Source organism: Mus caroli, chromosome 7 (assembly GCF_900094665.2).
Source record: "Mus caroli chromosome 7, CAROLI_EIJ_v1.1, whole genome shotgun sequence".
NCBI lineage: Eukaryota > Metazoa > Chordata > Mammalia > Rodentia > Muridae > Mus > Mus caroli.
Window position 1 is genome coordinate 102,838,182 of NC_034576.1, and position 13,724 is coordinate 102,851,905.

General features: G+C 46.2%; 1 protein-coding gene across 1 annotated transcript; it reads left to right on the forward strand.

Annotated features, from left to right (window-relative positions):
• Positions 1–4,653: 4,653 nt before the first annotated feature.
• Positions 4,654–7,097, forward strand: Lipt2 (lipoyl(octanoyl) transferase 2). Its single transcript, XM_021168824.2, has 2 exons — positions 4,654–5,124; positions 5,551–7,097. Exons 1-2 carry the CDS (start codon positions 4,659–4,661, stop codon positions 5,778–5,780), a joined length of 696 nt encoding a protein of 231 aa, XP_021024483.1. The 5' UTR covers positions 4,654–4,658; the 3' UTR covers positions 5,781–7,097.
• The last annotated feature ends 6,627 nt before the right edge of the window (positions 7,098–13,724 follow it).

Sequence of the window (13,724 nt, forward strand, 5' to 3'; positions counted from 1 at the left end):
CATCCCATAATCAGCCACCAAACCCGGACACTATTGCATATGCCAGCAAGATTTTGCTGAAAGGACCCTGATATAGCTGTCTCTTGTGAGGCTATGCCAGTGCCTGGCAAATATAGAAGTAGATGCTCACAGTCATCCATTGGATGGAGCACAGGGTCCCCAGTGAAGGAGCTAGAGAAAGTACCCAAGAAGCTGAAGGGGTTTGCAGCCTTATAGGAGGAACAACAATATGAACTAACCAGTACCCCCAGAGCTCGTGTCTCCAGCTGCATATGTGGCAGAAGATGGCCTAGTCAGCCATCATTGGGAAAAGAGGCCCCTTGGTCTTGCAAACTTTATATGCCCCAGTACAGGGGAAAGCCAGGGCCAAGAAGTGGGAGTGGGTGGGTAGGGAAGCAGGGCAGGAGTAGGGTATAGGGGGCTTTCAGGATAGCATTTGAAAAGTAAATGAAGAAAATAACTAATAAAAATTGGAAAAAAAAAAGAGTTGGTGGTTCTATAACGACGTCGCTGTTCCAGCTTTAGTCCTTGATTAGAACCTGAGGATGGTGCCAACTGTACTGAAGACCAGGAGAATTAAGTCCCAGGTCTTACTGTATGCCTTAGGTAGTTGTGGGACAGAGATAATGGTCACACTCCATGGAGTAGGGGTGAGATTCCGTTTAGAGGCATGCAGGCAGCATGAACACTAGGGTTCAAACCACAGGGGACTCTAGGGCATGATGACAGAACTGTAGGCAGCAGCCAAGAAGGCAGTCTGTTCTGCTTTATACTGTAGGCTAGGGTCAGGGGGACATACAGATGATGTGTCCTGTTGATGAAGATGTGTTTCCTGGCCCTTTAGGGCAAAGTTCATGGCTCCCTCTTCTGCGTATTGCATTGTTGCAGTCTGTGAACGGGTCTCTCTCTGCCCAGAGACTGGCAGCTTCTTGAAGGCAGGGACAAAAAGCGCACTTTCATTTATTTTATTTTGTGGGTTTTTGTTTGTTTGTTTGTTTGTTTGGTTGGTTGGTTTTTTTCTTTGAGACAGGGTTTCATATAGCAACCCTCCAATTAGTATGTAGCCCCAATTGACCGTAGTTCCTGAGTTCCCTCCTAAATTTCCGAAGTGCTAAGATTATAGATATGAGCCACCATATCAAGAAAAATCATACTTTGAATCTCTGTCACCTATTACAGGATAGTAAAATGTGAGGGTGGGACAGTATTTCATACAGCAGCTCCATTCCCTTCATACCCTTGGCTTCCTATGGTTATCCATTTGTTCACTTATCCAGCAAACATTTTCTGCCTATTATGTGCTAAACAAGAGGGTGTGTGTATGTGTGTGTGTATTTAAAGATCAATTAGAGAAGGTTAAGATCATGGACGCTGGCACTTGACCACGTAGAGGTGAATCTTTTTCCTTGCTACCTTCTGGCAGTCAACGGTAAGTGAGTCAGTCAGACTCTAGAAATGCCAGTTTCCTACTACTGTTCTGTGAGGACAGGAATAGCATCTACTTTATGAATTATTAAAATATTGCTCACATCAGATTGTCTCCTACTCCATTCTTCAGTTTGTTCCTTGCCCTGAGAGACTCCACTTAACAAGCAGCACTTGAGTCCATTTTGATTGCAAAGAGGCAGGATGACTCTGCTCTTGTTAGGTATTTAAATAACACCGTCTGTCCGGTACCACCCCCAAGCCACAGACAGACAAATAATTAACTCCCAAAAGTTAAAAAAAAAAAAAAAGGTACCACTCTGTAGAGTTATCAAAGTAAATTGAGGCTATTGGAATGCATGACATATTAAAATCATATCAGGAAACCCAGACCCAAGAATGTATCAAGAATGTATCAAACACTCCAAATAGAGAAAAGGGTGCAACACCTTTGCCTGAACCCCACAAAGAGGAAGGTGTCTAACACTGTGGTGGCAACCCATCCTCTGTCCACCTGGCATATGCCTCGAAAGACCACAGGCAGAGAACGTCCAGCTGTCCTGGGAATGTCCAACTGTCCTGAGAACTGCAGCCTGAGCTTACGCCTCACTGACCATCAGCCCATCTGTGTCTGCCTGTTCATCTCCTAGAAGATCCTTTGCTTCACCTCTGTGACCTCCACAGTCTCACACCTTGCCTGAGTGGCTCAACCCAACCGTGAAGTTTGACTTGACTCAGCTGCCAGTGACCAGTGCCTTCAGCTGGGCTCATTAATACCTTATCTAACCTCAGTGACTCTCTTTGTATCTGACCTCTTTGGAACCTCCTGAACTATGTGCGCTTTAATCCTTTGTAGACATTCAGTAACCTACATGTATACATACTTACACATATCTTTACTGTGTGATATGCAGTGTGCGGTCTGAGAGCTAAGATTGGTAGTTAATACTGAGATAAAAGAACCTGTGTTTGCTTTGGCCAGCTATCAAGGGAAATTGGGAATATAAACAACAGCCAACACAACCAATGTAGCTTATGAATTTATTATTAAATAAATTCTCACATGTAGAAAGAGTAAATGTATCCAACTATGTTTCTGACATAGCATTCTCATGACAGATAGTAAATGCATTGATGATTTTAAATTTTTTAGAGTGTCTAACACATGACAAATATTATCTAAGTGGTAGCTATTATCTGTGCTCTAGAGCCATGGACTGGCAAGGGGCAGGTAATGAGTCCAATCCAGGCTAACCGAGGTAGATTAGAGTCAGCACAGGTTCAGATGTAGTGGGGGGGGGGGGGGGGGGGGGGGGGGAGACTCTCGGCTGAGCCTGGCGGGTGTAGATTGGATTCAGCATGCTACGAGTAAACACCTTTTACAACGATGACCTCCTTGGGTCCTGAAAATTTGGGGTTATTTTAGGGGCTTGGAGGCTGCCACATGCCCTTGGTGAAGGGTCTCAGTTCAATGACACCCACAACAAATGATTTAAACGGTTGTTCTTTCATTCTGCAAATATCTACTAAGGCCCTATAGGTGTCAGACATTAGTTAGGGGAGATGAGGACCCAAGAATCAAACTGTGTATTACCTACCCCATAGGAGTGCAAACACACAGTGACAGAGACAGAAGATGACCCCAGATCCCTGGCTTTCCTCCTTATTCCGCTTCACACCAGGACAAGTATTCAGTAGGAACACTGAGTTCATCTTGTGCAGGAACCAAATCGCTGCAGTTACTTTCCCCACCCTACACGGAATTATTAATAAGATTTAGGTGCTCTGGAGCAGGGTTTCCCAATGTCTCTTCTTCTCCCAGAGCCTGGAGCTATCTTAATGTTTATTTTTTAAACCACATCCCCACGTTGATGACTCACAATAACTTTTGTCATCCACCCTGAAACCTACTATTATATATGTTTGCCCATGCCAGTCTGTCCGCCTTATTAATTCTTGGCATTGAGCCTCACTCTGCTTGGTATCCTGTTCTTCCTCTTTCTGCTTCCTGGCCCACCCACACTCAGTGTTACTGGAGCTATTAGCAGTCACAGTCCATCCCAGCATGTAGGAAGCAGAGGCAGGAGGATCTTCTGTGATGGAGGAGGGAAGGGAGAACCTGCATGGCAGAGGTGGAGGGGTTCAGAGAGTGAGAAAGTCCACAGTGCAAGGATGTAGGCTCAGGCTTTAGGCCAATATCTGAAAAGGAAATAAAGAAAAGGGGAAAAAATTAGTGGTCAGTGCAGATCTGAGATTATGTCCCAGGTTAGAATACCACACCGGAGACACACAGTGTGGTTAGAAACAGGGGCTGGTTATTAAAAAAAAGAAAAACACTCCCCAAAATGGGAGTGAGCCTTGGGGACTGAGGGCTCAGGACCCTTTATAAGACTTTGATAAGACATCTACCTCTCCAAATTATAGTTCTGGGGACTTTTCTGGCACATTCTCTGTTGTATAAAGCTCAGGTCAGGAAGGGTTTCTGGGCCAATTAATCACAATTAATCTTGATATTCTGGCTTCCAGTCCCCTGTCCTTCCCTCGGCTTCTGGGACTGGGTTGTATGAAGCTGGAGCTCCCTTCAGAGATCAGGGCCTCATAATGGAAGCAACTCCTACAAAGATAACGGTGCCTTCCCAGGAGTAGCTTGTTTTTGTGACCCATCTATGTAGGATGTCCCATTTGCTTTAATCTAGAATAATTCTAATGGGTCAGGCCAGACTCAGAGCATTCCTGGGGGATAGCTAAGGAAAGAATCTAATGCAACTGTTTCTCTGCTCAAGTACAGCTTCTGCCTAATGCTGTTTCTTTCAAGTCTTATATATCTTGAAGTACCTGCTACATCCCACACCAATCCACAATAAACCTCTTTGCACACCAGTCTCCCTTTCAGTTTTCGAGGAACTCAACATATTACTGAATTCTGTTTATCTTTCCATCACTATAAAACTTTAATATTAGCTTGTCAGCTGTGAACACCTAAGCTTCCAGGGTTGGATCTTCGTTTCTCAAATACTCTACACTGCACGCTCCAAGTTCCTGCAGAACACAGAACATACTAAAGAATGATTATTGGAATGAATGGGTGGTTAAGACCAATCCTGCTGGACTTCGGGTCACACAAGTAGGCGGGAACTGAAGCTCCACTGGGGCTGTAGCTCAGGGGCGTGGCCCAGAGTCCCCGCCCGGAGACCCGCCAGAAGGCGGGGCCCACGCACGCCGCCTCGCGCGCGATGTCGCTGCCTGTGGTCCGGCTCGTTTGGCTTGGGCGGGTGCACTACTCGGAGCTGCTGGCGTTGCAGGAGCATTGGCTACGGCGGCTACAGGCAGACCCTCGCCCTGGGACCCTGTCGGAGACCAAAGCGGGTGTGCTCTTGGTCTGCGAGCCAGCGGGGCCCGTATACACAGGCGGGCTACGCGGTGGCCTGACACCCGAGGAGACTACGCGGCTGAGGGCCTTGGGCGCCGAGGTGCGCGCCACCGGCCGCGGCGGCCTGGCCACTTTCCACGGCCCGGGCCAGCTGCTCTGCCACCCGGTGCTTGACTTGCGGCTCCTAGGCCTGCGCCTGCGCACCCACGTGGCGGCGCTGGAGGCGTGCGCCGTGCGACTGTGCGAACTCCGGGGCCTGCAGGGCGCCCGCGCGCGGCCGCCGCCCTTCACAGGCGTCTGGCTGGGCGAGCGCAAGATCTGCGCGATCGGTGAGCGCGCCGGGGCGGGACCGGGGCGGAGCCGGGGCAGGGCCAACGTCGGGGAGCGCTGGGCAGGACAATAACTCTGGGCATGAGCCACTGACCTCCCTCATGGAGCTGAAACAGAAGAGTCCTCTATTTCAGTATGAATTGCCAGGTTTCTTCCTGTGACTCATAACGGGAGACAGGATGCCAAAATTTAAAACTTCCAATGCAAACGCAATTCTTGTGTCAAACGAATCTCGAAAATAAGGGCAGCTGATGTGTAACCACAGCCCCCACCGCCATTGACTTAGCCCCCAGATCCAGTCAGTGTTCCATCCAGGTTTCAAGGGATTGTGCCCAGGCCTCCTTACCTTTCAGCACCAGAGGGATCCTGAGGCCCCCAAAGAAGGGAAGTATAGCTATGCTAAGACATTTTGGCTTGTCTTGCAGGAGTCCGCTGTGGAAGACACATCACGTCCCACGGCTTGGCTCTGAACTGTTCAACCGACCTCACATGGTTTGAGCACATTGTGCCTTGTGGATTGGTTGGGACTGGAGTCACTTCCTTGAGTGAGGCGCTTCAAAGACTTGTCACTGTGGATGAAGTACTGCCATCTTTCCTTGTGGCATTCAAGGAGACTTTCAAGTGCACATTAATCTCTGAGGACAGCCCCAGCTGAAGGACATTCATTCACCTTAGCCTTGGGATGATGGTTCTGCAATAGAAAGCTTCTAGTCTGACTGAGTCCCTAGAACTACTCTGATTCACTGACTATGACAGGTCCTGAGCAATTGCTCCCTGTATCTCCTCACCTACCTCAGACGACATTATGAAAAAAGTCACAGGCTACCTAAAGCATCCCCATGACCATTAACACCTGTTAATGGAGACACTCCAGTGTTATTATCAACTGCCATTTCCTAATTACTTGCTACTTTTTCAGTGCTAACAGCAATTGTATCAGTTGTATCTAACAGCAGTTTTGACTGTTAGGTTTTTTGAGTTCTGTGGGAACCAAATCTCTGTGAGGCCCAGGGAAGTCTTTGTTCAGTAAAGGAGAAAGCCACTTCAAAAAATAAATAAATAAAATAGTTTTGCCTTTCTGGGTTGAATGCCTCAAGTTTGATAATTTACCTATTTTTGCTTGAGGTCAACAGAGATGGGTTAGAGGCTTCATAAAGACAAGGGTACTCCCTCCATGCATACAAAGGCTAGAGAGGAAAGATTTTCCTAAGTGGGATTCCTAGATCTGTGTGCATGTCAGGTCTGCTAAGAAGCAGAAAATCTGTGATTCAAGACAGCCAAGGAACACATTACCTCAATTCTCATTGATCGGGAATTTGGAAGAAATGGACTTCGGTTGGTTGGAGTCTTACCAGAGCTTCCATTTAAAGGTCAGTTGTCATTGGAAGGCTTAACTATACTGGAGTTCACTTTCCAAGATGGCTCACTCCATTGTGATTGCTTGGTTGCTTCTAGTTGTCGATGAAAAGCCTCAGTTCCTCATCATGCAGACTCATTAAAAAGGCTTTAATGGTTCGAAGACATTCGCCTCAATTCATTTAAAAAGGCTTTTTGAAGCAGTATGACATTAATATTTCATAGTTTTACTGTCTTCAGTGATTCAGTGCATGCTTTATACTTTCAAGAAGCCTCACGTGACTACCCACCCCCTATTTAAGCCTGTGCCTGAAACCATGTCTGCCTTCATTTACTTGATTTTTGACAATGGTCTCAGCCCAGGCTGACCTAGAACATGCTATGTAGCCAAGGATGACCTTGAACTCCCGATCCTGTGTGAGCGCTGGCCTGTGCTATTCTGTGTGTGAGCACCAGCCTGTGCTATTCTGGGTCGTAGAGGATAGCTACCTGGTGGCTGACTGAGTTGACCTTCCCGAGCCACATCTTCACAGTATAAAGCAGTGTGAAGGCTTCTGCCTAGGCAAGAGAGGAGTCACATAGCCTAATGGCAGGGAGCACACTGAGAATAATATTAGCACAGAGCCAGTGCTCAGCACCTGCTCTCATTATGATTGTTACAGTCTGTTCTCCGCTGATTTTTTTTTTTTTTTTTTTTTTTGGTGTGGGGGAGAGGTTGGTTTTTCAAGACAAGGTTTCTCTGTGTAGCTCTAACTGTCCTTGAACTCACTCTGTAGACCAGGCTGGCCTAAAATTGAGAGATCCACCTGCCTCTGTTTCCTTAGTGCTGGCTTAAAGGTGTGTGCCACCGCTGCCCTGCCTCCATTGCTTTTCTTAAGGGAGCTGTCCCCAGGTCCTGTAGCTTTGCCTCATAGCAGTAGGGCCTTTAAGAATAGAACTGTGACTGTCTTGTTTCCTTCATATCTCTGGCAAGCAACTACTGAGCCTGGCACACAGGAGACCAGCCATAAATACTGAGTGGAACTGAACTGTGTAAAGAGCCTCCCATTGTGGGTTGGGAGATGGCTCAGTGGATAAAGCACTTGTGGAAATGTGAGGATCTGAGTTCAAGTCCCAGAACCCACATAAAAACTGGCAGGCACACAGTTAGGCCGGATAGTCTTATGTCAACTTGACACAGTCTAGAGTCATGTGAGAGGAAGGTGCTGGAAATGAGAAAATGCCTCTTTAAGATCAGGCTGCAGGAAAGCCTGTAGGGTGTTTTCGTAATTAGTGATGGTTGGGGTTGTGGGGGGCACATTTTCAGTGATGCCATCTGTGGGCTGGTGGTCCTGGGGTCTGTAAGAAAGCAAGCAGGCTGAGCAAGCCATGGGGAGCAGGCCAGCACTCAGCACCCCTCCATCGCCTCTGCATCAGCTCCTGCCTCTAGGTCCCTGCCCTGTTTGAGTTCCTGCTCTGACTCTCTTCAGTGATGACCTACAATATAAAAGTGTAAGCCAAATAAACTCTTTCTTCACAGCTTCTTGTGGGTCATGGTGTTTCACTGCAGCAGTAGAAACCCTAAGAAGTGCACATCTGTTAAACCCAGAGTTCCTGTGGTAATATGAGATGCAGAGACAGGAGAGACACCATAAACCTGCAGGGTCAACTGGCCTGGCTAATGTAGTGAAGACAACAAAAGATATAAGATGGGGCTAGAGAGATGGCTCAGCAGTTAAGAGCACTGACTGCTCTTCTGAAGGTTCTGAGTTCAAATCCCAGCAACCACATGGTGGCTCACAACCATTTGTAATGAAATCTGACACCCTCTTCTGGTGTGTCTAAAGACAGCTACAGTGTACTTACATATAACAATAAATAAATCTTTGGGCCGGATCGAGCAGAGGTCCTGAGTTCAATTCCCAGCAGCCACATGATGGCTCACAACCATCTGTATAGCTACAGTGTACTCATATACATAAAATAATAAATAAATCTCTAAAAAACAAAGCCAAAAAGATGTAAGATGGACTGTGTTGTCCTCTGATCTCCACACACATACCACAGCACATAAATGTTAACACACACAAATGCACACACTCATGCTTACACACAGACACTCACAGTCTCTCATGCTGCCCACCTGTGCACCAGCTCCAGCTCTTACGTGTCCCTTTAGATACATGTTGGGGTGCAGGAGTCACCCCATAAACCATACAAACATAATGTCAGACAGGGCTGATTTATTGAATATACACCTTCATACTGATTGATCAGTGCCATAGCTCAGAATTCATGAGATGAGGCTGCAGCGATGAACATTTCTCAATGCCAGCCTATAAAGGAAAAACACAAAAACTATAATGAGGTCATACACATTTGCAGGAAGTGCTGCCTGGTGGTCAGCTCTGACTCAAGCCATTTTAGACTTGACAGTTTATATTGACCTTTAATGTGATGGGTCCTATGTAAAGCCTTGTGGAATTCCTTAGGATTAACAGACCTCAGAACATACAGAACATAATAGAGAACAAACTCTGAGTCAAGTTATTTTCCTTTGTCAATGACTGGCAAGCATCCAGCAACAATATGAAATAGCTGGCAGGCATGGAACAAAATGGCTACAGCTATGCTGGGATCGGGTAGACCTCAGCAGAACATGTGTCTCTTTAGGGTACATGCCAACAGCTAAGACCACACCTTTGATGTGGACAGACCTACAGAGCATAAAATGTCTTCCCAGTTCTGGATGTGAGTAGCACACACTGGCACTGGCATTCGTGGGTTACTGCTGGTCTGCAGGTGTGTTCTCTTTGGCTGACAAGATTTGTGCATGTATGTTGGTGTGTAGTCATATTTATTGCCAGCATTGAGAAATGGGCCTTCTGGTTGATAATTGAAAGCTGAGAAGCAGTCACAGCTTAAATTACATTCTCCGAAGCAGTCACAGCTTAAATTACATTCTCCTTAGCTCCAGGACTACCCTCCCTTTCTCAACCAGCCCATGTGTTGACACACCCACTTCCCGACTCCCAGAGGGATTGAGTTTGTGAAGCCTAGTCCAAATAATCCAGTGTTCTGAGATGCAGCAGAGTATGATTCCAGCATCATGGCACTAGCTCTGTGCTGCAGCCATGCAGGGGCCTTTAACAAGGGACCAGGATGCCCATGGATATATAGCAAAACACTCAGCATCACTAGTGATCAATGAAACCCAAAGCAACACTACAGGGAGACACTCCCTCAGTCTGCATAGCCATTGTCAAAAGACAAAGCGTAACAAAGGTTGTGAGAATGTACAGAAAAGCATCCTTAAATGCTGTTAGTGAGAATATAGATTTGAATAGTCATCATACTAGAAATTAAAAAAAAAACACTTCCATCTGATTCAGCAATCTCACTATTAATTATTATATTAGTTACCTTTCTTTTCTTAAAGCAAGGTTAGTACATTTTTGTTAAATATTTATTTATTATTATACATAAGTTCACTGTAGCTGACTTCAGACACATCAGAAGAGGGAGTCAGATCTCATTATGGGTGGTTGTGAGCCACCATGTGGTTGCTGGGATTTGAACTCAGGACCTTTGGAAAAGCAATCAGTGCCCTTACCCTCTGAGCCATCTCACCAGCCTTTAGTTACCTTTCTATTGCTATGATTAAACACCATGACCAAAAGAAACTAACAGAGGAATTTATTGGGGCTCATGTTTCCAGAGGGGATAAGAGTCCATCATGGTAGGAAGCATGACCTAAGCAGTGTGGTATGGCAGCAAAAAGCTGAGAGCTCCCATCTCAGCATAAGCAGGAAACAGAGATCAAGCTGGAATGGCTTCAGGCTTTTAGTCTTAAGCCTGTCCCTAAAGACATACTTCCTGTCTCAAGGTCCACCATCTCAACCTCTCCTAATACTTCACCAACTGGGGACTACATGTTTAAATACTAGAGCCTATGAGTGACTTTTCCTGATTCAAATCATCACATCACTCTATGTGTCCATAATAAATTAGTATGCTATAGAGATATGCTCACTCTCATGATCACATCAGCACTAGTCACAATAGCCAGGAAATGGCAGTGAGTGACCATCGTGAGGATAAAGTGCCCATCAACTGATGAAGTCTATATAATACATCTGCAATGGAATACTGTTCAGCCTTAACAAGGGAGGGGCCCTGTTGTTTGAGTGAATCTGGAGGACATCCTTGAGTGATGTCCTCCAGATTCACTCAAATCAGAATCAGAAAAACAAATACTGTATGGCCTCACTTATATTTGTGTCTTAGTTAGGTCTCCATTGCTGTAATAAGACACCATGACCAAGGCAACTTGTAGAAGGTTTGGGGCATATGGTTCTAGAGCAATTAAGAGTCTGTCACCATTATGGGGGGACGGTTGCAGCGAGCACCAGACATGGCAGCAGGAACAGCTGAGAGCTCACATCTCAGACTGAAAATAGGAAGCAAAGAGAGAAAATCACAGTGACACAAGTCTTTAAGCTCTCAAAATCTGTCCCAAGAACATACTTCCTCCAAGAAGGCCACACCACCTAAGCCTGCTGAACAGCCACCACCTGGGAACAAAGTATCCAAATGCCCGAGACAATAGGAAACCATTCCAGTCACCACAAGCTAAAATCTTAAAGTCAAACTCATAGAGATTGAGACTGAAATAATGGTTACCAAAGACAAGGAAAGATGGCAGACGGGAGGGTGAGGTCAGCCTCCAGGTACAGGAAAAGTAGGTTCTGGGGCTCTGTTACTGTATGAAGTGACTGCAGTTGATGTAGTGTATGTTCCGCTAGGAGAGAGGATTCGGGATGTGTTTACCACAGAGAAATGATGTTTAAGGGAATTAATGTTTATCGTCCTGATCTGACTTATATATACCTCAAAATATCACATTGTACCTCATGAGGAGGTACAATTACTTTAGTCAAATACAAAGCTTATTTTACACACACATATATACATATATGTATGTAATAATGTATGCATGTATGTATATAACATACACCTTTAGTCCCAGCACTAGGGAGGCAGAGGTAGTCAGAGCCCTGTGAGTTCAAGGTCAACCTGGTCTACTTAGTAAGTCCCTGCCTAAATAAATAAATAATAGGTTAATTAATTTTAAAAACTTTTTTAAAAAGAGGACTATGATTTACTTATCCTTGGTCCCTAGCTCCGAGCCTGGTACAGAATCGATTGCAGGAACTGTATGATAGTTATTCATTCTTACTGGTATTTTTTGCTCCCTGCCCTCTGGACGCAGGGCAGGAATGTACTTCCTGACAAGGCAGGTAATTTGTTCTGGTAAATAAACTATGCACAGTGGTGGCATCTCACTTCTCAGCTGAGCACTGGCTGAGTCTAGCTGGTGCTAGACTTCAGTGTTCTTTCCAGTGAACAGGCACCAGGGACAATAAAGAGGATGGCTCCTTCCTGGAGGACTCAGTTAGCAGAGCCCCATCTGATGCTGAGCACAGAGAGGCGCATCTAAAACAGCAGCGTGTCAATTACTACAATGGTGCACACATTTAATCCCAGCACTGGGGAGGCAGAGGCAGGCGGATCTCTGTGAGTCCAAGGCTAGCATGGTCTACAGAGCAAGCTCCAGGCTAAGCATGGCTTTATAGTGGGACTATGTCACAAAACCAAAAGGGAGGTTATTGGGAAAGGTGCTGGAATCCTTTTATTTGGTTGGTTTTGGTTTTGCTTTGTTCTGTTTTGTTTTTTGAGACAGGATTTCTCTGTGTAGTCCTGGCTGTTCTGGAACTCACTCTGTAGACCAGGCTGGCCTCTGCCTCTCAAGTGCTGGGAATAAAGGCATGTGCCACCACTGCCCAGCGTAGGTTCTGGAATCGTAACAGTGCAGCCATGGGGCTCAGGACTAGGACCAGAGCAGGACACAAGGCGTTTGTGAATGAAAATTCCTGGGAAGAGGCTGTGTCTGCAAACTGGCTCAATGTAAGTGATGCGGAGAGTGTTGCAGGTCCAGAACCTAATGATGGTTTGTTGCGAGTTAGGGTTAGCCCCTTAAAAGCCATTCCGTGTTCACCTCTGCCTTAGACCTAACACCCTATTACCTGCAGATAAAGCCAGCCCTAAGATCCTGACAAACAGCTATTAGCCTGACAAAACCCCGTTCTCCACCAACCATAGGATACCAATGGTACCAGATGGCATCTGAAGCCTAGAGCTGAGACTCCATAGCCTGGCTGTAACCTACCTCTCTGGTGTTTCTTGACTTATGGCTTTCTTTGTCCTGTTACCATAAAAACTTCATGCAACTATTTGCCTGCTGCAACATGGAATTCGAGGCGATCTAAATCTGTGTTCCCAGGATATGGTCTCTCATGTTTGGCTCTAGAATGAACCACCCCTGGTCCCCCTGAGGTGGGAGAATTGACACCCTTAGGGAACCCTGCTAACCTGTCCTCTGTATCCATTGCCATTGCTTCAGTCCAACTTTCTTTCTCTATTGCCCCATTCCACGTAGTTGGATTATGTAGTTATTGGGTTGGAGACCATGGGTGTACAGGTAAATGACTGCCAGACTCCAGCAGATGTCACTGGGAGAGAAGACAGTGGATGAGAACCAAGTTTGGAGAGGAAAACGCTAAGTTTTCGAGGGATCAAATTTGAGACAGTCGCCAGGCATGGTAGCACTCGCCTTTAATCCTAGCTCTTGGGAAGCAGAGGCAGAAACAGGCGAATTTCTGAGTTTGAGACCAACCTGGTCCACAGAGTGAGTTCCAGGACAGCCAGGGCTATACAGAGAAACCCTGTCCCAAAAAGCCAAAAACAAACAAAAGAAAACAAAATAAAAATTGAGACAGTCATGGAAGGTGAAAGAGACAGAGAAAGCTGTGGAGAAAGCTCGGAGACAGCTGGATCTGGGTGCATGGATGTGACAAGTGGTGGTTTAAGTCCGTGGTGCCTAGGAGAGAGAGGAGAAGTCTGTTATATATGAGGCACGGGCTGAGGAGGTGTAGGCCAAGGAGATTGACAAGCAGGTCATTTGCCCAGTAGCCTGTCAAGATAGACTATTTTATGGGTGGAAACCATAAAGGTAGAATGGGACAAAGAGATGGCTCAGCAGATAAGAGCACTTTTTGCTCTTGTTAAGAACCTAGGTTCAGCCGGGCGTGGTGGCGCACGCCTTTAGTCCCAGCACTCGGGAGGCAGAGGCAGGCGGATTTCTGAGTTCGAGGCCAGCCTGGTCTACAAAGTGAGTGCCAGGACAGCCAGGGCTACACAGAGA

What these genes read in the sequence shown, in the direction of transcription:
- Lipt2 (XM_021168824.2), top strand. Translation starts at nt 4,659, where the DNA reads ATGTCGCTGCCTGTGGTCCGGCTCGTTTGGCTTGGGCGGGTGCACTAC. An exon ending in GCGCAAGATCTGCGCGATCG is followed by an intron (nt 5,125 to 5,550) that starts GTGAGCGCGCCG and finishes CTTGTCTTGCAG; the next exon opens with GAGTCCGCTGTGGAAGACAC.